Below are 26,623 nucleotides of genomic sequence, written 5' to 3'. Positions count from 1 at the left end.
AAATCATTCTTGTTGGCTAAAGAAAATAATACAAGGAAAATCCTAATGGAATAGAAATCAACCTTGTTATAAATCATTCCTTAGAGTTAGCTATGTTTAAACTTTAAAGTATGAAAGTTGTTGTCAAAATTGCAGTCAGATCTGTCAGAATTATTCCTTTCATCAAAGCACTATAATCTTGATCATAATCATTACTGTCATTATTATCATTATTATTAATATTGTCATTATCATCATTAGTCATGATTACAACACATTACCAATTAAACTTTATTTTTCATCACTGCTGTTTTCTTTGTTACAATGTGATGATAATTCTTAATAATGATGATTTAAGAATTACAATCGATGACACAGCTAGTGCACTTACTGCTGTTGTTACTGTGACTGATGACTGGTAGTTTTGACCATTAGAGTGTCATTAAATATACAGAACAAATTGAAACATTTATAATTACTTATATAAAACAAATGAAAGTACAAAATACAAAATGCCTTGAAAAAGCCTTGAAAAAGCCTTGAAAATGCCTTGAAAATGCCTTGAAATTTCAAGGCTCAAAATCCTCAAGGCCAAGGCCAAGGCCCTCTCAAGGCCAAGGCTTGAATGTTCAAGGTCAAGGCTTTGAAAAAATAGGCCTTAAGGCGCCTTAAGGCCAAGGCCGAGCATCAAGGCACTACAACACTGCTTTGAACATGTTGAATACTAACTAAATAGAACGAGGAGGGGGGGGGGGGTAGTCGGTGAGAGAGAGAAAGGGAGTGAGAAGATGATTTACTTAAAAACGAAGAACTGCTTATCACTAATTTCGGTTAAAAAAAAGCACCAAACTTATACATGTACATGTATATTTAACACTACCAAATTCTGGTAGAATAATTTTAACAGATAATCACCGAGACACCAACATCAATTCTAAGAGTTTCTATAAAAAAAGTTGAGGAAGGGGGGGATGTCATCTCGAATACATTTTTATTTTGTGAATTGCTAATGTGATGGTAATGATTATGATAGATGATGTGATGATGATGATGTTGATGATGGTGATGTTGATGATGGTGATGTTGATGATGTTGATGGTGATGATGATGATGAGGATGATGATAATGGTAATGATGATGATGATGATAATGGTAATGATGATGATGATGATGATAATGTTGATGATGATGATGATGATAATGGTAATGATGATGATGATGATGATGATGATGATAATGATAATGTGATGGCAATGATGACGATATTATGACGATGATGGTGATGATAGTGATGAAGATGATGATGATCGTATGATAGATGATGATGGTGATGAAGACTATTCAAATGATGGTAGTCGTCATGGTCGTGGTGGTGATGGGGGTGGTGGTGATGATGACTATGATAATGACAATGGTGGCGGCGGTAGTGGTGGTGGTGATGAGGATAGGGATGGTGGTTGTGATGACGATGATTATTCTTACTATCATTATGAAGGTAGTGTTGTGATGGTATTAATGGTGATAATGATAATAATAGTGGTGGTGAAGATGGTAGCGATGATGATGATGACAGTAGTTTTGAAGATGGTGGTGGTGGCAGTGTTGAGGATGACGACGATGATGATGATGAAGATAGTGGTGGCATGGTGGTGATGAAGATGGTGGTAAAGATGACAGTGATGATAAGTTATAACGGAATACCCACCGTTAATAGGTATGGTGGTGAGAGAAAGATGTGAAGAAGGATAATTGAGACATAAATTGCTTTTGGACGCATGCGATGATTTCAATAAAAATAAAATAACATTATCATGTTTTCCTTGATCTATATATTCATATTCAAAACAGCATATTTATCTCGACTGACATGCGCATAAAATAATCTTTATTTAAAAAATCATTAATCTTAGACAAATATTTCAGATAAGAACTTTTGGTGGATACTTTGATTTAGAAATAAATACTAAATTGGGCCATGTAAGAGAAAGGAACGAAAGAGAGAAAGAGGGGGTGTGAAAGAAAGGGAAAGAGAAATGAAGAAAGAAACAAAGATGGATAGAAAGAAAAAGTATGAAACACAAAAAATGAAGGAGCAAATATGAAAAGAAGAGTAGGAAAGAAACAATAATATCGGTTTTTCGAGGAAATAATTTACAATAAAATAAAACTTGTTTTAAAATTGTGTATGGTGGCGCTATTCCATCTTCTTCAAGGCCCTATATAAATGTTTATATAGGGCCTTGATCTTCTTGAATGGCGTCATTAACATACAAGGTCGTTTATGATTGAGCGCGAAATATGTTCTTGATGATTTAATTTTTTTTCCCATCATCGAATCGTAATAAGATAATTGAAAATAAATCATAATTACTCGGATACTGATGTGGCTTACTATAGCAAAAATCTAGTAGAATTTTTATTCATCTCCTGACCTTGTTAATGAGAATATTTGTCATTTATTTAGTCCAACTGTCAACCGATGGGCCGCGAGAAACTACAGATGGAGAATAGAAAACACTATAGTAGGGCCTATATTGGGAGTTGGGAGAGAATACGAGAGGAGTGGATCAGGAATACATGAGATGAAACCCGAGCGAGAATCAGAGATGAGAGAAAGATACAAATATTTTTTAAAATATAATTATCACAACACAAACATTACTGAATAATTTTCTTTTACTCAAACAATATGAAAATGTTCATAGAACCACAATTTAACACAAAAAAAATTATCAATTCACATACAGACTCAGAACTTTCCGTTAAAGATTTTTGTTCTCGTTACTGAATACGATCTCTCAAAATATGAAATATTAGTCATGTAAACCAACAGAATCTCTTCTTGATAGAGAAACAGAGATGCATACATTATCGAAAATATCAAATAATCTATGCTGGGATTTTTACACATGAAGACAAAAATTATGGAAAAAATTACCCTTTTTTTACATTATCAGATCTCTAAATAATGAAAACAGATTCTGTCTTTTGATAAAGGAAAATTGGAACATTTAAGTCCGGTAACCTAATGAAATATTTTCTTGATAGAGAAAAGGAGATGCATAAAACATTGGAAATATCAAATCATCCATTCTGTGATTTATGCATAGGCCTATGAAGAAAGATAAAAATTGACATTTTTTCTTTTTTTAAAGATAATAAGATATATGAATGAGTTACACAGAATACTGTCTTTTAATAAAGGAAAATTCGAAAATTCATGTCTGGTAACCTAATAAAATATCTTCTTGATAGAGAAATAGAATTGGATGCATAATATATTTGAAAGATATAATCATCCAAATGTGGGATTTTGCACATGAAGACGAAAATGCATAATTTGCACAGAGATACGATCTTGATAATGCCACGCCCTCTATCAACGATATATAACGCGCAGTCAAGTTCAAAGGTAGCTGGGAATACCCAGTTCTATTGTTATAGGATGTTCAAAGTGGGTGTGTTTGACTTGTAGTTGAATTTGTATTGAAGTATGACAATAATATGAAGCTGCATCACTGTGTTATAACTCGAACTTGACGTTTCAACATACATTAGTCCTGATAGACATACATGTATATGTTTATAGTTGGAATTTAGATCTCGTGTTTGTAAATTAATTTAGCGATGGCTGAGAAGTGTGGATCAGAGAAAGCATCAAGTTCTTCACCGAACCTGATATGTCCATTATGTCTTGATATATTTGTCGAGGCGACGATCTTAACTTCATGTGAACATACATTTTGTAGGCGATGCCTCAAGAAATACGATCTAACCCACCAGGACCTTGATCACATGGTCTGTCCTCTCTGCAGGGAGATCACCAAGTTGTCTGCCAACCGTGTCGATGATCTCCGCCTCAATGTCTCCATCAACGGATGCGTAGACGATCACCACGCCAAGTGTGGAGGGATGAATGCTGTCCTCGAGATGCGACCAAAATGTTCTGGTTGCAAGCTTCAAGGAGATGCTGTCTCATTCTGCAGAACCTGTAATAACTACATATGTGATAAATGTTTGCAATGTCATCAATATCTGTCAGTCTTTGAAGATCATGAGATTGTCTCCATTGATGATGTCATCGAAGGGAAGGTCAGCATTGGTCATTTATTCGAGAAGTGTTCCATCCACAAACCAGAGAACAAGGACATGTTTTGTGAGGTTTGTAAGGTCCATGTCTGTCACAAGTGCGTACTCGTTGATCATCAAAATCACAAAGTCAAGAACCAGGTTAACTTTGAGCAGGAGTTGCGACACAAGGTGAATTTATTCATAATTATCACAGCAAAAACGCTGTATAAAAATCCACATAACACTGTTCACTATTTGAACCTTACAGTTATGTCGTTGTTTAGAAGTTTAAACAATCTTTTCAGAATTTTTTCAGAATCAAATATCAATAATCAAACTTAGCTGTTTACAAGTTGTATAAAAATGTAGGCAATATGTTTAGAGCGTACACTCTTAAAAAGGTTGGGCAAAAAGGCCCAATTTTTAACCATCACTTGGCAACATATTATCCATACTACTATTAGTTCAAGTCTGTCCAAATTGGATAATAAAAACTAATAATTGGGTAATAACTTTGCTGAATTAGACAATAACTGCCCAGAATACATAAGTATGTATATATTTTTTGTACTAACAAACATTACCCAACACAGTGGACAGTATGTAGATTTATGATGAAAACACCAACGATCACGCTATTTTATTTTAATGATTACGATGGTGATGAAACCGATGACGATAATAATGATAATCACAATATCAAGATATACACAAGATATTAAGAACATTAACAGTAAAAATATAAAAAGAAATAATACTAATAAAATAATGATAATGATAATAATTAAGGTAACAGGAATAATAATAGTCATGATAATGATATAATAAATAAGACTATAGAACAGAATATTGATTAATAAAACAACAATATATATAGATGTTGTTGAATACAGATTGACAATGATATATAATGATCTGTAATACCATCATCAGCATCTAAAATGTTGTTGCATTTAATCCAGTTCTTTGATCTTTATGTTGAACTAATGTACATTGGTGATTATTATCGTTATTGTTTCAATATGACGTACAATTTTGTGATTATATGTTGTCTCTATTCAAGCTTATTCAGAACATCGTATGTCGTTTTGTATGATTTATCTTCTTTTTTTATAGTATTATTACTTGATATTTTCACCTTTATGGAATACTTCCAGATCTAACTCACTGTTTTTATCACTTTCAATTCGTAGGTGACAGACCTTGCTCAACGATGTGCTGACAAGAAAGCAGAGCTGGAAAAGAACATTCAGAACATAGAAATACAACGTCATGAGGTACACACTGCAGTGCAGACACTACTAGATGATGTCAAGCAAGCCTACAGTATCAAGGCCAAGGAGCTGGAAGAAAATCTTCGAAATCTCACCGAGCAGATACATGCCTTACAGCATAGTTTTGATGACGACCTCGACGTCTTGAAGTCAAAAGATCGACAGAGGATCAAGAGTATTTGTAGTTCAATTACTTTGGTAAATAACGACAGACTGGGTCATCTTGAGACAGACACTCTATCTGCTCATATCTTGCTCTGTGAGGAGCTGGATGCCATGCTGAAGGAGGTTACTGATCACACTTCTGCGGAAGCTATTAAGAAGAAAGCACACGAGAAGAGGTTCAAACCAGCAGACGATACTCAGCTTGACCTCGGGAGCATCTCAGGATCAGATCCCAAGATGAAAGTCATTACGTGTGTTGATCTACGGGGAGTGATGCTCGGTATGACAAGGTACTCCAATAGCACTGTCGCTATCGGGAATGGGGGATATGCACAAGGTATTGATATCATTGATTCAAATGGAGGAAAGCAGCGATATAGTAACATATTAGCCTTAAATGACATGAATTGTTATGATCTGGTTGTGCAACGGGACGGGGCGTTTTGCGTGTCCACTGGTTCTACAGAAGCCCACTTCTACTCTCGCTTTGGCTCTAGGAAAGCAACAATCCACGTGAGAAACAATTTTTATTATTATCTCAGAGTTAACAGAAGTCCATCAGATGAAATCATCATTACTAACTATGGAACACAAATCTATATCTATGACCCGACAGGATCCACTCTTAAACGCACTGTTCAAACAAAGCACAGGACGTATCAGGCATCAACCACCAGGACGGGTTTGATCGTCACGAGTTCATGTTGGGGCAATCCACATGATCCAAGCGTGGTGACGGTCTATGACAGGGATGGGAATGCTGGTGAGTCTCTACAAGCTCCAGAGGGTGTCTACCTGTATGCTGCCGTGGATGAGCTGGACAGGGTGTATGTAGCGAGTGTTGATGAGAAGAATAGTAACGTCGTGATCAGGCTCTATGATCTTGATGGTCTGAACCTGAAGGAAAGAGTTGAGTTCAATTCACTTAATATGACATTGGATACTTGGTGGTGTTACTTGGTTTCCCTCTCTCCAGACATGCTCGCCTTTGCTTGTTGCGAGAAGTTATATTTCATGAAGGTATCACTGTAATCTACGTTATATCATACCATGTAGTATGGAAACTGACATGCTTTCATCCTGCTACAAATCTACTTTAACACGTGTCGATATAAATTTACTTACCATGTGATATCTTCATCCAATGATAAAATCAGTTAATGTGATAGAGATACGGTACAATTTAATTCGTAGAAAATGTGTTAATTGAAAAAAAAGACTATGTGTTGCAGCCACAAGCTCGATAAAACGTGGAAATATTAACATTTAATTCAACATACAAGTGATAAATAAAATGAATCAATTAATGAATTGTAAAAATGCAAGTCATTTTGCACCAATTTTCCGATTATTGAATATACTATTCAGTCTGCAACAAACACAGGCCTATATATCGTGCTTATCATTGTAATTATCGAGTGATAGCAAAATTATCAACTTAAAACCCGAAATATAACTAAGCATTTATTGAAAATATAACAAAGTAATCAGCAAACGTAATTAAAAATAGATCAAGAGAATTACTATGATACATACTAATGAATATATTTACAGTGTAATAAGGGGTATAAACGTACCATAAGCAGAAAGAGTACACTCTACAGTATTAGACCATTTTGCTTTCACGTCATGCGAAGTATTCGTACCATCATACTCATGCCTATTCGCTATTTGCTATTCAGTTAAATTATCGTGGATGATGGACTGATAAGATGCTTTCTTTTTGACCGTCTAGAAGATTCTTCCATTTTATTTTTGATTATTAATCATGTAATCTTCTCCAAAGGGAAAGAAGTACCAACCGCTTAAAACCATTTATTTGAGAAATGAAATATTTGCTGGTAAAAACTTTTTGTATAGGTATTGTTTCAGAATAGTCTTGAAAAAATTCCATTTTGATTTCCTTTCTTTTAAGAATGCAAACAAGACATCTCAAGAATAACATTGTTTTCAGTCTTTTAATTTGTCATAAGTCCCTCTGAATTTGAATGGATGCAATATAATGGTATTTTGTATATTAGTGAACAGAAGGAGATATGAATAGACACATATTCATTTTGTGAATAGATGCATGGAGATATAAACTTCATCTTAATCATTATATACAAGATCTCGAAGATCTCGCATGATGCTGCATATACACAATGTATTTACATGTATGTATACAATGTATAGTAAAATTACCAGACTTACACTATCTTTATATTATGGTATATGTAGATGCATTCTTAAGAATTGTTTATGTTGCAGTCATATTCCGCTACGGGCGCCTTACGGCGAGTCTAAATCAGCAGCCGTTTGATCTAATTTTATTCAAACCACCATAACGTAGCTGGTAGAAAAAAAATCTTAAGACGGTCGTTTTCGACTCGCTGTACTGCGGCCGTAGGGGGGAAATGTGACTTGCTGCATTAGCACAGAATTCATAATTAAACTTGAATTTTAAATCAAATGTTCCATTGTTATTCGACTCGTATATTCCAGTGGTTGGCGTATGTTCTAATGCACTCGTGTATCATATACAATAATCACCTTGAGGATCGCCACAAAACCATGACTTTGACACCCGTTTACAAGTTTTTTAAAGATCATTTCTGCAATCTTTATCCCCATTTTGCAGATAACGAAATCAAACCGGTGTCAAAACTAAACCGCTCCTTTTTCGATATTCCGAATGGACTTTGAATCAAGTATGAATTGAAATATATTGACGAGGCTAAAATAAAAATAAATAAATAAAATAAAACTAGTTTTATTTTTTAGTACAAGCCCAAAATGCGGAATTCTTTTCGATTGCGAGTTTAGGATCATGACAACAGCCTTTCTTTAATAAAAAACCTGCTTAAAAAAACCTTTATACGATGATTCAAGAGACCTTTAACGTAGATGAACAACTCCAGGTCGATCTGTGGTTATTTTCTTTTAATAACATTTCATTGTATTTTGAATTTGATGTAAAAATGACTTTTTTCTTGTGTAAATATCACGATTTATATTTTAGAAATGCATGTTATCGAGTATGAGATTCTCTTGTATATAGTTTTTTAGTACCTTTGGCAAGGCGTCTATCCACACTTTGCCACTCTCGACCCAGGTGCTAAATGGGTACCCGGTAGGATGTGAAAGTCATCGTATATCGCAAATACAATCGATACAGCCGCATGAAATAATACTTTTTCCCTGATTGTTTCATTCACTTATTCAGGCCCATTTTTTTACAGCATACGGAAAAAGTAGTATAATAGCATGGAAATACAGAAATTAATATGTTATCGATAGGCTGACGCTGACTGATTTATATTTGTAAAATTAATATTTGTAAATATATAAATCCGTTTAATTTAACATTATCAATAAATTTTAATGTTCGATCATTTCATTCGCTAACGTAGACTTCCATGTGTAGTAGAGTAGCTGTATCAAAACAAAAGAGAAAAATGAAAACAAATGGATTTACGATGGCTTTATGAGAGATAAAAACAAACGAGGGGAAGTCAACCGGGGGCCCGTATACACAAAGCTTAGCAATGATCGTAGAACATTTTTCTACGATTGATTGCATTGACTATAATGTATCATCAATCGTTAAAATCAAGCGTGCGCTTAATTGCTAACCTTTGTGTTACTAGGCCCATTAGTTGCTTTCTAAAAGCTACCCAATCGCATTAACCCCGAAGTAGATCGAGCACATAATTATGGAGGTTTGTTATATCGTTTTTCTTTTAATTGAACCTATGTTTTTCTCAATATTCATTAAACTCTGAATATCATAAATTTGAATCGAGTCTGTTCAAACTTTGAATGAAAGGATGAGAGAGAGAGGCAATCAGAGAGAGTTAGGGGGAGAAGGGGAAGAGAAAGAGAGAGAGAGAGAGAGTGGGTAGAATATGGGAGGAGTGGATCAGGAGTAAATGAGATGAAACCAGAGATAGAATCAAAGAGAAGAGAAGGATAAGGAGAGAAATCTTTAGAACTATCACAAATGAAAAATAACTGAATAATTTATCTTAACGTCCCTCAACTGTCCCCCAACCGTTTTGATGATCTCTGCCTTAATGTCTCCATCAACGGTTGCGTAGGGTTATAGGAGAGGAATTATATAAACAGAAAATCTTTAGAAATACCAGAAATGAAACATGAATAGAAGGATAAGGAGAGAAATCTTTAGAACTATCACAAATAAAAAATAACTGAATAATTTCTTAACGTCTCTTAACCGTGTCGATGATCTCTGCCTAAATGTCTCCATCAATGGTTGCGTAGGGTTATAGGAGAGGAAGATAGACAGAAAAATCTTAGAAAACAGAAATGAAACTGTTACGATACTGCAACAAATAATAAAGAAGATTTTTAAATATATATAAAGTTTAAATTTTCCTTTTTTTATTACAGGAAATAATTATACATAAACGAAATAAAACCAAATAATCTTACATTAATCTCTTGAAGTGTCTGATGTACAATCCAGGGTTATAGTTCACTGTTATAGTCCAATATATATTCCAGGTAGGCTGGGAAGATTCCTTATTGATGATGGCGATGATGAAACTGATGTTGAAGTCCGATGAATAATAAAAGTCACTGTAACGAGTTGAAATGTCCGTGAAGACGATGTTGATGATGATTAACAGTCAATTTCAGCAATCCATGGGTTGAAGCGTGTTCATTGAACAGGTTGATGATGTTGATGATCTCGATGAGAACTGATAATTTCTCTCTCAAAATAACTGCAAACAGTTCATTGATGGTGGGCAAGTAATTCCACACAATATAGATATTCCAGGTGGAAATAAACTGATATGATCTGGTGAAGTGATCTCATATGATGTGATCTCCTGCTCTCATATGATGTGATGATATCCTTAAAGAAACTGCAGCTTTATATACTCATTACAGCTATCCTTCTAGAATTCACTATAATGGAAAGTTCTAGCATTGCCTTCTAAAAGAACTTTCTCCTTTCAGGAGCAGTCAAAATCCAGAAGACTCTTGAATGACCTCATTGAAATCAACATGTGTAAACAAAATACCTAAGCCTATTCATTTCCACTACCAATACAATTCTATTGTTTGGCTCTTCCCTATTCAACGATAAAACTCCTTGGCCTTTAAAGAGGCAAGGCCTGCATAATAAAAGACATTCTGGAACGTTCTTACAAACATGCTGTGGAATGTACTTGATCATTCTAGGCTATTCTTAAAGAGGAAATAACTAATAGATTAATGTAACTGCATGCTTTCACAATTCTTCTACAATTATTCTTATATATAACAAAACATGAATGAATAATTTCTCTTAAAAACAATATAAAGAAGAACATAAAATCACAATTACACAAAACAATATCAATATACAGACTCAGAAATTAAAGATTAATATCTTTTTTAACCGAATAAGATCTGTCTTACACATATATTAAATTAAAAATGATATAGAAAAAGATCCCGCAATGAGTTACACAGAGATTACTCTAAAGATGGCAACTTGATCGTTAAAGTCACGTAATCTATGAATGAAATATCTTCTTGATAGAGAAATAGAGATTTTACAATAGTCATGATAGTGGAAATATCAAATCATACAGTCGGGGATTTTTGCACATGAAGACGAAAATTATATGAAAAAATGATCAGTTTTCATTTTTACACAATGCGGGCCCAAAATCTGAAACCATGTCTCCAAGCAATTAAGAATTGAAGTTGATATGAAAAGGAAAGTATTTAAGAACTATATGGTCCTCTTCAAGGGGAGGGGGGTGCTAGGGAACTGGAATTTAATATTTAAACGTTGCCTGCATGAAATGAGGGGATTAGGAAACGGAAGGTGGGGGGGGGGGTACTGGTTGGTGATTGAATAAAGGGGATAATGATATCCCTTGGGATCTGCTGCCGTAGCAAGAAAAGGGGGCCGAAAGAAATTACCAGTCCTTCCATTATTATGTGACTACCCTACGGCCTATTAATCTACAAGTAACTCCCTTTGAAATGTGAGGAAAACGTTAATAAGCTCCTACATATCACGCTATGTGTTTTAAAGATTAATTAGATTATAGCTTTCTTTGAATCTGTCATTTTTAATAGGTAAATGATTCTTTAAATCTACCCTTTTTTCTCATTGAGACTATATATTAAAGAACCTTTCAACCAAAACAATCATTTTAAAAGATCTTCTTTTCCAGGTATTATCACGTGACTAATTTTCCAGATCACATTCTACATTGAAATATTGTTTGGTTTCAAATACAAATCAAAGCGCCAATACTCTTAAAACAAATCAGTCAAATTGACTAGACCAGTAGTCAGCTGGGTGCAACTGATATGGCAATCACTGATAGTCACGTTTTTAGAGTGCAGTATCCAACACCACGATCAAATTAAGTCCTTCACAGTAAAAAGTTTTGGGTTTCTTAATACAAGACTGTTTACTATATGAATCTCACAGTAGTTGTTAAACGGTTTAAAGAAACATGCTTGATTTATTAATGTTGTTTCAGACTTTAAACAACGTTTAAACAACTCTTGTAAAGTTGATTTAGCAAAACAGCGTGGTATATGTATACATGTTTTAAACAGCTTCTTGGCTGTGTTGCTTCAGTCAAACAATGCCAAGACCAGCACGGATCGATAAATCTCGAATAATTAGATAATCAGTTGAAAATAGGAATATCTGCATTCTGGCTTATCAACCTTTGTAATAGATAAAACTGACAAGAGTTTGTAGTGGAAGAACAATTCCGATGACATAGTCATCAGGTAGTCACATGGAGTCAGCACCATACATGCTATTGATATATAATTATCATACCCACTTCTATTTTTAGGAAGTTTATACTGCGCAGCAGTGTGCTTTTACCTTTGATTGTAATCAAAAAGTAATACGAGGCTTTTGGATCAATGTGTACTAAATATATTATATAAGCGGAATGAAAAAAATCCCTCTTTCGATGAAATTATGCATACTTAACGCTGCCAAGTTCAAAGGTAGGTGGGAATACCCAGTTCTATTAATAGAAAGTTCCTACTTCAGTTCACAGTAGTGTACTTTTACAATTGCAGCACTACGAATGATTTGTATCGAAATGCACTGTTGGCTTCGTTGTAATGTGATAGTTCTTGTGGTTGGATTTAATTAGATCTCTTTATTTAGCGATGGCTGAGAAGTGTGGATCAGAGAAAGCATCAAGCTCTTCACCGAACCTGATATGTCCATTATGTCTTGATATATTTGTCGAGGCGACAATCTTAACTTCATGTGGACATACATTTTGTAGGCGATGCCTCAAGAAATACGACCTAACCCACCAGGACCTTGATCACATGGTCTGTCCTCTCTGCAGGGAGATCACCAAGTTGTCCGCCAACCGTGTCGATGATCTCCGCCTCAATGTCTCCATCAACGGATGCGTAGACGATTACCACGCCAAGTGTGGAGGGATGAATGCTGTCCTCGAGATGTGCCAGAAATGCACCGCTTGCAAGTCTCAGAAAGACGCCGTGTCATTCTGCTTAACATGTCATTGTTATATGTGTGATAAGTGTCTGCATTCTCATCAACAGCTTACCATGTTCTTTGACGGTCATGAGATTGTCTCCATGGATGATGTCATCGAAGGAAATGTCAGCATTGGTCATTTGTTCGAGAAGTGTTCCATCCACAAACAAGAGAACAAAGATATGTTTTGTGAGGATTGTAAGGTCCATGTCTGTCAAAAGTGCGTACTTGTTGGTCATAGAGCTCATGAAATCAAGAACCAGGTTGACTTTGAGCAGGAGTTACGACGGAAGGTAAATTTATTCATAATTATCACAGTAAAAATGCTGGTTGATATTGTATACATCGCTCTTTACTATTACAGTGGATGTTTAGAATTTCAAACAACCATGCTTAATTTTAATTGAGAATCAAATATAAAAAATCAAACTTTGCTGTTTAAGAGTCTAAACACTTTTAAATCTATTTAAACAAGTAATGTATAAAGGTTAAATAGCTTATATAAAAAATGAAACAAAGCGTACACTCTTAAAAAGTTTGGGCAAAAAGGATCAATTATTAACCATCACTGGGTAACACACTATCTGTCAAAATTTGGTAATAAAACTATTAATTGGGTAATAAATTTGCTCAATTGGATAATAATTGCTCAGAATATATAAACATGTATATACAGTATATATTTTTTTTCCAAATATCACCAAACACAATGGACAGTATGTTGCCCAGCATTTTATGTGTGTATAATAGGTAGATTTAACATGGTTATCAATACTCAGGGCGATCATTGAGCAGAAAATGATGAAAACTAATTAATTGATAAGAATTAACACCAAATATCATACCACTCTTAATAATGATTTTGATTGTGATGACGATAATAATCATAATCACAATATCAAGTTATATAAGATATTAAGAACAGTAATAGTAAAAAAATGATAATATTAATAATAATGAAATATCAATGACAATAATAATGATGATAATAATACTACTACTAATGATAAGACGAATAATGATATAATAATGGCATAATGAATAAGAATATATGAATTAATAATGATTTATAAAATAACAATATAGATGGTGTTGAATACAGATTGACAATGGTATATAATAATTTGTAATACCATCATCAGCATCTAAAATGTTGTTTCATTTGATTATGTAACTTATTCTTTATGTTGAACTACATTGATAATTATCATCGTTATTGTTTCAATATGACAAACAATTTTGTAATTAAATGATGTCTCTCTTCAATCTTATTCAGATTGTCGTATGTCATTCTGTATGATTTCTTTGTTTGTAGAGTATCAGTATTTCTTATATTCACCTTCATGGAATATTTCCAGATCTAACTCACTGTTTTATCACGTTCTATACGTAGGTGACAGACCTTGCTCAGCGATGTGCTGACAAGAAAGCAGAGCTGGAGAAGAACATTCAGAACATAGAAATACAACGTCATGAGATACACATTGCAGTGCAGACACTACTAGATGATGTCAGGCAAGCCTACAGCATCAAGGCCAAGGAGCTGGAAGAAAATCTTCGAAATCTCACCGACCAAATACATGCCTTAGAACGTAGTTTTGATGACGACCTCGACGTCTTGAAGTCAAAAGATCGACAGAGGATCAAGAGTATTTGTAGTTCAATTATTTTGGTAGATAATGACAGACTGGGTCATCTTGAGACAGACACTCTATCTGCTCATATCTTGCTCTGTGAGGAGCTGGATACCATGCTGAAGGAGGTTACCAATCACACTTCTGCGGAAGCTATAAAGAAGAAAGCACAGGAGAAGAGGTTTAAACCAGCAGATGATACTCGTCTTGACCTCGGGAGTATCTCAGGATCAGATCCCAAGATGGATGTCATTCAGTGTGTTGATCTACGGGGAGGGATGCACTGTATGGCCAGGCACTCCCATAGCACTGTCGCTATCGGGTATGGGAGCAATGCACAAGGTATTGATATCATTGATTCAAATGGTGGTAAGCAGCGATATAGTAACATATTAGCCTTAAATGACATGAATTGTTATGATCTGGTTGTGCAACGGGACGGGGCGTTTTGCGTGTCGGCTGGTTCTACAGAAGCCCACATCTACTCTCCCCTTGGCTCTAGGAAAGCAACAATCCACTTAAGAAACAAAACTATTCATATTCTCAAAGTTAACAAAAGTCCATCAGATGAAATCATCATTACTAACTATGGAAAACAAGTCTATATCTATGACCCGACAGGATCCACTCTTAAACACACCGTTCAAACAAAGCACGATACGAATCAGGCATCTCCCACCAGGACGGGTTTGATCGTCACGAGTTCATGTTGGGAGAATCCAAGCGTGGTGACGGTCTATGACAGGGATGGGAATGCTGGTGAGTCTCTACAAGCTCCAAAGGGTGTCAACATGTATGCTACCGTGGATGAGCAGGACAGGGTGTATGTAGCGAGTGTTGATACGAAGAATAATAACGTCGTGATCAGACTCTATGATCTTGATGGTCTGAACCTGAAGGAAAGATTTGAATTCAATGCACTTGATATGACATTGGTTTGGAATTGGTGTTACTTGGTTTCCCTCTCCCCAGACATGCTCGCCTTTGCTTGTGACAAGAAGTTATATTTCATCAAGGTATCACTGTAATCTACGTTATATCTCACCATGTAGTATGGGGACTGACATGCTTTCATCCTGCTACAAATCTACTTGAACACGTGTCGATATTCAGTATTACATGTATATTACTTACCATGTGATATCTTCATCCAATGATAGAATCACTTAATGTGATATGGATAGTCTTAATTACCATGGTTTCGTAAAAATTAGTGAACAGGTGGAGATGTGAATATATAATTTATATTCATTTTCCAATATATGCGTGTATAAATACAAACTTTATCTCAATTATTATATACATAATATTGCATATAGGAATGTATTGTATACGGTGTAAAGTATAATTACAAATCGTCCATTATCGTTATATTAATGTGTAGAGTCTTTCTAAGAATTATTTAGAGAAAATTCAAAAAGATAGATTCCACTATCTTTAATTCTAGATTAACTTAAACGTTCAATTGCTATTCGACTCATACTCAAGTGTTCAGTGCCAGATTTTCTCTGTTTACATTCAAGTATATATGTAGCCACGATCGCTTACGATCCCCCAATTGACACCATTTATTTGCTTTTTCAAGAACATTCCAGCAATCTCTATCCCCAAAAGTTCGGTTTCTTTTTCATTGCAAGTTTAAGATCATGAAATCAGCCTTAAAAAAAAAAAGAAACGTGCAAAAAAGCAACCCAAACTTCTATGCAATAATTCGAAAGACCTGGTTATCACCTTTAACGTAGAGGGGCAACTCCATGTCGATTTGTGGTAATTTTCTTTTAAGAACATGTAAATGTACTTTGAATTTGATGTATAAATTAGTTTTTTCTTGTGTAAATATCACGATTTATATTTTAGAAATGCATGTTATCGAGTTACTGCTCTCTCGGAGGTTAGTCTCTGACATTCTCTTGCGTATAGTTATGACTTATGTTTTAAACGACTCAGTTTATCCTTGGGGAAAGAATATTTTAAAAGTAAATTGATTACAAAACTTATAGTTTTTTTAATTTCGGTATAAGGTTTGTTTTATTTAATAATATGTGTTTCTTGACGCCGTGAATGCACCACTATTAGTGACTATGCGTAGCTATTAGATGAATTTATTTTGAATGTATAACCAGTGACATCAGGAGCCAGTAACACATTATTTGAAAGAACAATTCTGATTGGTTCCTATTCAGTCTAGTGAGCAAATTACGCATGCAACGACGATCTTGATAGGCTATTTCATTTAGCGATTAATCGCTAACCTTCGTGTTATCTCGCCTAGTTAGTTCAACATAAAAAAGATCAAATAGATGTCATGTTTTGAAATGCACTTCTTGGGCCTGTTGCACGAACCTTAACAAGCAACTTAGATGAATATCTCTACGATTGATTGAATTGACTACAATGTACAATTAATCATGAATACCAAGCATACGATCAATCGCTAACCTTTGTGTTACGGGACCCTTGTAGACTTAAATGGGAATGGTATTGGTATCGATTATTACCAACTATATAGTATAATATAGGTTTTCCCGTCCAATTTCATCAGAGTTGCATTTCAGTCAATGAAAGGACGTTCAAATTCGAAAGATTTCTGTCCACCCTCTGCACACATGGTTCATTTTCATTCATTTCCGTTCTATATCATTCCTTTGAATTTTGTGGAAATTCAATTTAGAGAGAAGTTCGTTCAAATTAATGGCCCTAAGGTGTCATTTAATTTCACGACGACGAACTGATCGTTTAATTTCGCCTAAAACACCATTTACAATTTCATTTGTCGGCACACATATTTGCACTTTAAACTTCCAAATTCAGATATCATGTTTCTGTATTCATTTTTTCAAACTTTACCCTATATTTCTATTTTTTGCGGATCTTTTCAGTTAGAATCATTTTATTCCATTATGTTTGATAAAGACGTAATTCATGCAACACTTATAGGATATGGTTGTAAACGCTTATTCTTTTAGTGATTGATGAGTGGGTGCAGGGGCAGATCGAGGATTTCCCAAAAGGGGGCACATTTTCCGGAGGAATTTGACGAGTAAAAAAAAGAAGATTTTTAACCAAAGAATAATGGTATTCAGTCCACGAAAAAAAAAAATAATTGTGCCTCTAAAGGGGGGGGGGGGCACGAGTCGGCTGTGCCCTCCCCTGGATCCGCCATTGAGTGGGTCGATGACCTAGTATGCCAATGGTAGGTAGTTTTCTTCATCATCTTGTTCTTTTTCATTTTACATAATTGTATATAATTTAAATCGTTTTGGGGAAGGGATGGGTATTATGGTATTGACCACAGTCTATAGTTATGAAAGTGGAACAAAAACGAGTTGTTGTCCCAATGATGGTCTGTCAGATGTAAAATTCAATAAAATTGTTAACATCCAATTTAGGAGTAAAACCCATTTCCATAATTTTCAAAAGAAGTAAAAAAAAAACAGCAACGAAAAACACTGTCCATATCTTGTAAGTGATTGCATATTAATGATTTTGAATTCCTAAACGTTCGAAAGGAAGGTACCGGTGCGAATTTGAAAACACTACTCAGCTATTTTAATTTGATCGTTCTTTAGAAATGTTTAAATGAAATAGCTATGAAATCGCGTGCCAGTAGAATTAAATTAAATCAAGTATTTGGCTATTTAAATGCTGATCTCATAGGTCATTCAAATTAATTGTAAATTGAATTATTACATCATTAAATCGGTTGAAATTTTGACGAAATTGGACGGGAAAACCTATAATATAGGAAATATATCATCTCTTTATATGCTGAATGTAGAATAAATATCTGGTTTCATACTTAAATAAAAAAAAATCATCATTACAGAAGAAAGGGGCATAAAGATGCAAAGTATATAACATTATACAAAGGCTGCATTTTGATATTCGATTGTTTTATTCTAATAGGCCTATATGTATTAGAATGCATTTAGCAAACCAAAAGAGAAAACAATAGAAACAAATAATATATCCGATTATTTTGTGAGATATATAAATGGTGAAGATAGAAAACGAGAGAAAATTGTTCCGAGAGGACAATCTAGAATTTGTCATCTAAAAACGTTCAATGCATATTTTATTAGAATTGAAGTATATCGAGCACATACCGATTATTCCTTTTGAATTGAATCTATGGATTTCTCTTTTCATTAAATTGTAAATATGATAAAATTGAATTAAATCTGGTCAAACTTTGAACATGTTGAATACTAACTAAATAGAACGGGGGGGGGGGTGGTAGTCGGTGGTCGGTGAGAGAGAGAAAGGGAGTGAGAAGATGATTTACTTAAAACAAAAAACTGTTTATCACTAATTTCGGTAAAAACCCCAAACTTATACATGTATATTTAACATTACCAAATTCTGGTAGAATAATTTTAACAGATAATCACCGAGACACCAACATCAATTCCAAGAGTTTCTATAACAAAAAGGTTGAGGAATGGGGGGGGGGGTGTCATCTCGAATACATTTGTGAATTGCTAATGTGATGGTAATGATGATGATGTTGATGATGGTAATGATGATGGTGATGATGATGATGATGAGGATGATGTTGATGATGATAGTAATGATAATGATGGCAGTGATGACGATATTATGATGGTGATGATAGTGAAGAAGATAATGATAATTACTATGATAGATGATGATGGTGATGAAGATTATTCAAACGATGGTAGTCGTGGTGCATGGTGATAGGGGTGGTGGTGATGATGGCGATGATGACTACGTTGATGACAATGGTGGCGGTAGTGGTAGTGGTGGTGGTGGTGGTGATGATAGGGGTGGTGGTTGTGATGACGAAAGTTGTTATTATTATTACTATCATTATGAAGGTAGTGATTTTCGTGGTGGTGTTATTGATGATGATAATGATAATAGTGGTGGTGAAGATGATAGCGATAATGATGATGACAGTAGATTTGAAGATGGTGGTGGTAGTGTTGAGGATGATGACGACGACAATGATGATGATGATGAAGATAGTGGTGACATGGTGGTAATGAAGATGGTGGTAAAAATGGTAATGATAACGATGATGATGGTAATGATGATGATGACGGTGATGATAATAGTTATAACGGAATAACCATCGTTAATACGTATGGTGGTGATAAACAGAGATAGATGTTAATGATGATAATTGAGATATAAATTGCTTTTGAACGCACGCGATGAAAATGAAATAAAATTAGGTTTTCCTTGATCTATATTTAGAACAACAAATTTATCTCGACTGACATGCTCATGACATAATCTTTATCAAAAAAATATTATTAAGATAAGGAAGAACTTTAGGTGGACACTGATTACGAAATAATTATCAAAATGGGCCATGCACGAACGCTCTGTGAGAAAGGAAGGAAAGAGAATGGGAGAGAGAGGGGGAGGGGGGAGGAGGGGGGGGGGGCTGAAAGAAAGGGAGAAATAATTAAAGAAAGAAACAATGATGGATAGAAAGAAAAAAATAAGAAATTGAAAAATAGAGTAGCAAAGAGGAATAGGAAAGAAACTTCAAAACAATAATATCGGTTTTTCGAAATGATTATTAAGAAAGTAAGACTGGTTTCAAAACTGTGTATGATGGCGCTATTCCAACTTCTTAAACGGTGCTATTGCTTCGGGTACGCTATGTGCGTAATATTTTCTTGGTGATTTAAGTCTTATTTTTTCAACATGAAATCGTGTTAAGTAAGATAATTGACAATAATTCATAATTAATCGAATACTGATAGGGCCTACTGTAGCAACAATTTAGTAGAAATTCTATTCATCTCTTGATCATGTTAATGAGAATCTTTGTCATTTATATTGACAGTATTACAGTGGAACTCCAAAGTTAGTAAATCCCACCCCAAAAATAAACATAATATGTGTTCAGGTTTTGTCATATTTTAGATATGTAATAATGAATTAAGGTGACAAACTTTCAAATACAAGAAAGTTTGTTTCTCTGAGCTAGCTGAACATTGTAGTACTGTTGTCTATATTCAACACTGAGCATGAAGAAGTGCATTTTTGGCAGGGTTCATTTCCATGCAAACTGAATACTATTTTATACAAGATGTTATTATGTAATTATGCTGAGGTAAATGGATTTTGTACTCATACTTTGATTTGTATCTGTATTTGATTTATATTTGTCATGGAAATGAAAATAAACTTCTTGAATCTTGACTAACTTTTCAGAAGGAACAGTGTACAAGGAACGGGTCCGGAGCCACTTTTACTAAGGTATTAAAAAAACAAAGCTAGGAAAACATACAAAGAAAGTACCCAGGAACAAACTTACATGTAGAAAAAATTAAAAGGAAAGAAGGAACAAAAAAAGACAAAAATGAACATTGATAAATACACCCTTACTATAAGAAAACAGAATGAAAAAAATGAAAATACACAAAGAAAAAATAAACTCGGAAAGAAATAAAGAGAGGGAGAGAGAGGGAGAGAGGGGGGGGGGAGGGGGAGAGGGAGAGGGGGGAGGGGAGGGGGGGGGAGAGAGAATATGACAAGAGTAGATCAGGAGCACATGAGATGAAACCCGAGCGAGAATCAGAGATAAGAGAAAGATACAAATATTTTTTTAGATATAATTATCCCAACACAAACATTACTGAATAATTTTCTTTTACTCAAACAATGTAAAAAAGCATAAAACCACAATTTTACAAAACAATATCAATCGACATACAGACTCAGAATTTTCCATTGAAGATTTTTGTTCTTGCTACCGAATAAGATCTCTTGAAAATAGACCATTTAAGTTAGGTTGCCTCATAGAATCATTTCTTGATAGAGAAATAGAGATACAAACAATATTGAAATTATAAAATCATCCATCCTGGAATTTTTAACAAAGTCATGGTAACAAAAAATACTTTTGTTTACATAATCAGATATTTAAATGATGAAAACAGATTCTGTGTGTCTTTAAAGAAAAAAAAATGGAACATTTAAGTCGGGTAACCTAATAAAATGTTTTCTTGATAGAGAAAAAGAGATGCATAAAATATTGGAAATATCAAATCATCCATTCCGGGATTTTTGCATATATGAATGAAAAAAACATGGACAAGTGACTCTTTGTTTTTTTACAAAATAAGATCTCTCAATGAGTTACACAGAATACTGTCTTTTAATAAAGGAAAATTCGAAAATTCAAGTCAGGTAACCTAATAAAATATCTTCTTGATAGAGAAATATAATTGCATGCATACAATATTTGAAGGATACAATCACCCATTGTGGGATTTTACACATATACACGAAAATGCATGACACCTCTTATCGATGAATAAATACAAAACGCGCAGTCAAGTTCAAAGGTAGTTGATACTACCCTGTCTGATAGACGGCGGATGCGGGGGGGGGGGGGCGGGGAGACGTGTCCCCCTAAATTCGAGGTGGGGGACGATCCCCCCCCCTAATTCTTAGTTGCTAACTTTTTTTTGCTCGTCATTTTTTCTTTCCTGCGTCACCCCCTAAATGTTATGGTTGATGGCCTTTTTTTTTCCTTGTCAAATATTTTTGGTGGTCCCCTAAAATGTTTGGCTTCCGCCGCTAATGCCCGGTTCCATTGTTTTAAAGCGTTCAAAGAGGGTGTGTCTGACTTGTAGTTGAATATCTATTGAAGTACAATAATAGTATGAAGCTGGGATGCTGGATCACTGCGTATTAACACGAACTGGACGTTTCAATATACATTAGTACTGAAAGACATATGCTTTATATTCGTTGGAATTTAGATCTCGTGTTTGTAAATTAATTTAGCGATGGCTGAGAAGTGTGGATCAGAGAAAGCATCAAGTTCTTCACCGAACCTGATATGTCCATTATGTCTTGATATATTTGTCGAGGCGACGATCTTAACTTCATGTGGACATACATTTTGTAGGCGATGCCTCAAGAAATACGATCTAACCCACCAGGACCTTGATCACATGGTCTGTCCTCTCTGCAGGGAGATCACCAAGTTATCCGCCAACCGTGTCGATGACCTCCGCCTCAAATTCTCCATCAACGGATGCGTAGACGATTACCACGCCAAGTGTGGAGGGATGAATGCTGTCCTTGAGATGTGCCAGAAATGCACCGCTTGCAAGTCTCTGAAAGACGCTGTATCATTCTGCAGAACATGTAATTATTACATGTGTGATGAGTGCTTACATTGTCATCAACATCTTACAGTCGTATTCGAAGGTCATGAGATTGTATCCATGGATGATGTCATCGAAGGGAAGGTCAGCATTGGTCATTCATTCGAGAAGTGTTCCATCCACAAACAAGAGAACAAAGATATGTTTTGTGAGGATTGTAAGGTCCACGTCTGTCACAAGTGTGTACTTGTTGGTCATAGAGCTCATGAAATCAAGAACCAGGTTGACTTTGAGCAGGAGTTACGACGGAAGGTAAATTTATTCATAATTATCACAGTAAATATGCTGGTTGATATTGTATACATCGCTGTTTACTATGTATAATTTACAGGAGATGTTTAGAATTTCAAACAACCATGCTTAATTTCAATTGAGAATCAAATATAAAAAAATCAAACTTTGCTGTTTAAGAGTCTGAACACTTTAAAATCTATTTAAACAATCTATTTAAACAAGTAATGTATAAAGGTTAAACAGCTTGTATAAAAAATGAAACATTTTGAAAGCGCACACTCTTAAAAAGTTTAGGCAAAAAAGATGAATTATTAATCATCACTGGGTAACACACTATCTGACAAAATTTGGTAATAAAAACTAATAATTGGGTCATAAATTTGCTCAATTGAATAATAATTGCTCAGAATATATTCATTTATTTATTTATGTCACCAAACTCAATGGACAGTGTGTTGCCCAGCATTTTATGTGTGTATAATAGGTAGATTTAACATGGTTATAAATACTCAGGGCGATCATTGAGCAGAAGATGATGAAAACTAATTAATTGATAAGAATTAACACCAAAGATCATACCACTTTAATAATGATTTTGATTGTGATGACGATAATAATGATAATCACAATATCAAGTTATATAAGATATCAAGAACAGTAATAGTAAAAAAAATGATAATATTGATAATAATGAAATATCAATGACAATAATAATGATGTAATAATACTACTACTAATGATAAGACGAATAATGATATGATAATGACATAATGAATTATTATTATTATTATTATTTATTTGGCAAAATGAAGAGAACAGAAAGAATACATACAATTCAGATATCAAAGAATAAACAATAAGATAGAAATTAACCACTGGATTGCCAGTGGTAGAAATAGTTAACTCAATAACTGTGGCAATACGCCTTCTGCCCCACTTCCAGTGGTTATAAACATATACATACATTAATTTAAAATTTTAAAATCATACCAAATGTTAAGATCAGTTTAACTTAAGAAAAACCTGAAACTTCCTAACAATATTGTAAATGAATTAGTTATAAATTAATATGTAGCTATAATGTGTCAAGGAAGAATAAACATCTAAATTAAATTAGGAATTCAGCCTCTAATCTGTAGGCCTATATATTACAGGTAGACCTACTTACAAGGTAAATGTTAAAAAAGAACAGGTAAGAAAAAAATCGTACCAAATTACACAGTGCTAAAATAATTCTTTAGCTGTGCCAGCCATGTTGACAGAGCGGTTACGGCCACTCCCGAGCGCAGGAACTCGGGCAACTCTTCCGGGGAAATGAGTTGATTGCAGAGCAATGTAGTCGCTGAGTCCTGGCCCGGAGGTGAACGAACCTTACAGTGTCGACATGTCTGGCATTTACAGCAATGAAACGTTGAAGTTGAATAAGAATATATAAATCAATATTGATTAATAAAATAACAATATAGATGGTGTTGAATACAGATTGACAATGATATATGATAATTTGTAATACCATCATCAGCATCTAAAATGTTGTTGCATTTAATTTTGTTATTAATTCTTGAAGTTGAACAGCATTAATGATTATTATCGGTATTGTTTCAATGTGACAAACAATTTTGTAATTATATGATGTCTCTCTTCAAGCTTATTCAAATTGTCGTGTGACATTCTGTATGACTTATCTTTGTTTTATGCTATTAGCATTTGTTATATTCACCTTCATGGAATATTTCCAGATCTAACTCACTGTTTATATCACTTTCAATTCGTAGGTGACAGACCTTGCTCAGCGATGTGCTGACAAGAAAGCAGAGCTGGAGAAGAACATTCAGAACATAGAAATACAACGTCATGAGGTACACACTGCAGTGCAGACACTACTAGGTGATGTCAGGCAAGCCTACAGCATCAAGGCCAAGGAGCTGGAAGAAAATCTTCGAAATCTTACCGAGCAAATAACTGCCTTAGAACGTAGTTTTGATGACGACCTCGACGTCTTGAAGTCAAAAGATCGACAGAGGATCAAGAGTATTTGTAGTTCAATTACTTTGGTAGATAATGACAGACTGGGTCATCTTGAGACAGACACTCTATCTGCTCATATCTTGCTCTGTGAGGAGCTGGATACCATGCTGAAGGAGGTTACCAATCACACTTCTGCGGAAGCTATTAAGAAAAAAGCACAGGAGAAGAGGTTCAAACCAGCAGATGATACTCGTCTTGAACTCGGGAGTATCTCAGGATCAGATCCCAAGATGGATGTCATTCAGTGTGTTGATCTACGGGGAGGAATGCACGTTATGGCAAGGCACTCCCATAGCACTGTCGCTATCGGGTATGGGAGCGATGCACTAGGTATTGATATCATTGATTCAAATGGTGGAAAGCAGCGATATAGTAACATATTAGCCTTAAATGACATGAATTGTTATGATCTGATTTTGCAACGGGACGGGGCGTTTTGCGTGTCGACTGGTTCTACAGAAGCCCACATCTACTCTCCCCTTGGCTCTAGGAAAGCAACAATCCACGTGAGAAACAAGGGAAGTTTTCTCACAGTTATTAACAGAAGTCCATCAGATGAAATCATCATTACTAACTATGGAAAACAAGTCTATATCTATGACCCGACAGGATCCACTCTTAAACACACTGTTCAAACAAAGCACGATACGGAGCAGGCATCTATCACCGGGTCGGGTTTGATCGTCACGAGTTCATGTTTTGCCGATCCATGTGTGGTGACGGTCTATGACAGGGATGGGAATGCTGGTCAGTCTCTACAAGCTCCACGGGGTGTCTCCCTGTATGCTGCCGTGGATGAGCAGGACAGGGTGTATGTAGCGAGTATTGTTAGGATGAGTAGTAGCGTCGTGATCAGGCTCTATGATCTTGATGGTCTGAACCTGAAGGAAAGAGTTGAGTTCAACGCACTTAATATGACATTGGTTTGGAATTGGTGTTACTTGGTTTCCCTCTCTCCAGACATGCTCGCCTTTGCTTGTGAAAAGAAGTTATATTTCATCAAGGTATCACTGTAATCATGGTAATCCAGATTGTCTCACACCATATAGCATCACAGCCCAATGAATAGTGTGTAACATGTATTCACCCAGCTATCCTGTTTACCTCCATGGTTCCATATTCTATTGTTTATCATAATTTCATGATATCTCTTTTCAATGGTAGGATCCATCATGTGACATTCTTAGGAATATACAGACTAGGCACGCATGTTATAGAACTATCAGTAAAATTCCTTTAAAAATGGGTTCTCCTGGCAAAAAATAGTAAAATCAGAATATACATTATGACATACTCCATAGTATAAAATGGCAAAACGCTGAAAATTTCATCAAAATCTGATAAAACAACTAATTAATTTGTAAGTTTAGCGATATTTTGTGAAAACAGCTATGACCAGTGATAAGTGGGCTGATGTTGTGTGGTCCCAACTTTCCCTTTTCTTATTTCATTATAGGACATCACAATGCATTGTGTATAAAATTTGTTTCAACAATGATGATATTACAAATCAAAGCAGTAACCAATTTTATAACAGTGTCACCAAGGAAACGCAATGCTTATAAATTTCCTTGTTAAATTTTTGAT

General features: G+C 34.9%; 3 protein-coding genes across 3 annotated transcripts; all 3 read left to right on the top strand.

The window, feature by feature from the left end:
* The first annotated feature begins 3,585 nt into the window (after positions 1-3,585).
* On the top strand, positions 3,586-7,264 carry LOC121427995 (E3 ubiquitin-protein ligase TRIM71-like). Its single transcript, XM_041624572.1, has 2 exons — positions 3,586-4,239; positions 5,244-7,264. The coding sequence occupies exons 1-2, from the start codon at positions 3,607-3,609 to the stop codon at positions 6,519-6,521; spliced, it is 1,911 nt and encodes a 636-aa protein (XP_041480506.1). The 5' UTR covers positions 3,586-3,606; the 3' UTR covers positions 6,522-7,264.
* Positions 7,265-12,545: 5,281 nt separating this feature from the next.
* LOC121428103 (E3 ubiquitin-protein ligase TRIM71-like) lies at positions 12,546-15,647 on the top strand. The gene is made up of 2 exons (XM_041624687.1): positions 12,546-13,274; positions 14,375-15,647. Exons 1-2 carry the CDS (start codon positions 12,639-12,641, stop codon positions 15,641-15,643), a joined length of 1,905 nt encoding a protein of 634 aa, XP_041480621.1. The 5' UTR covers positions 12,546-12,638; the 3' UTR covers positions 15,644-15,647.
* Positions 15,648-22,390: 6,743 nt separating this feature from the next.
* On the top strand, positions 22,391-26,116 carry LOC121428163 (E3 ubiquitin-protein ligase TRIM71-like). The gene is made up of 2 exons (XM_041624759.1): positions 22,391-23,026; positions 24,784-26,116. Exons 1-2 carry the CDS (start codon positions 22,391-22,393, stop codon positions 26,050-26,052), a joined length of 1,905 nt encoding a protein of 634 aa, XP_041480693.1. The 3' UTR covers positions 26,053-26,116.
* Positions 26,117-26,623: the final 507 nt, after the last annotated feature.

Source organism: Lytechinus variegatus, chromosome 14 (genome assembly GCF_018143015.1).
Source record: "Lytechinus variegatus isolate NC3 chromosome 14, Lvar_3.0, whole genome shotgun sequence".
NCBI classification, from domain to species: domain Eukaryota; kingdom Metazoa; phylum Echinodermata; class Echinoidea; order Temnopleuroida; family Toxopneustidae; genus Lytechinus; species Lytechinus variegatus.
Note: the sequence above shows the minus strand (reverse complement) of the source record. Positions and strands in the feature narration are given on the sequence as shown.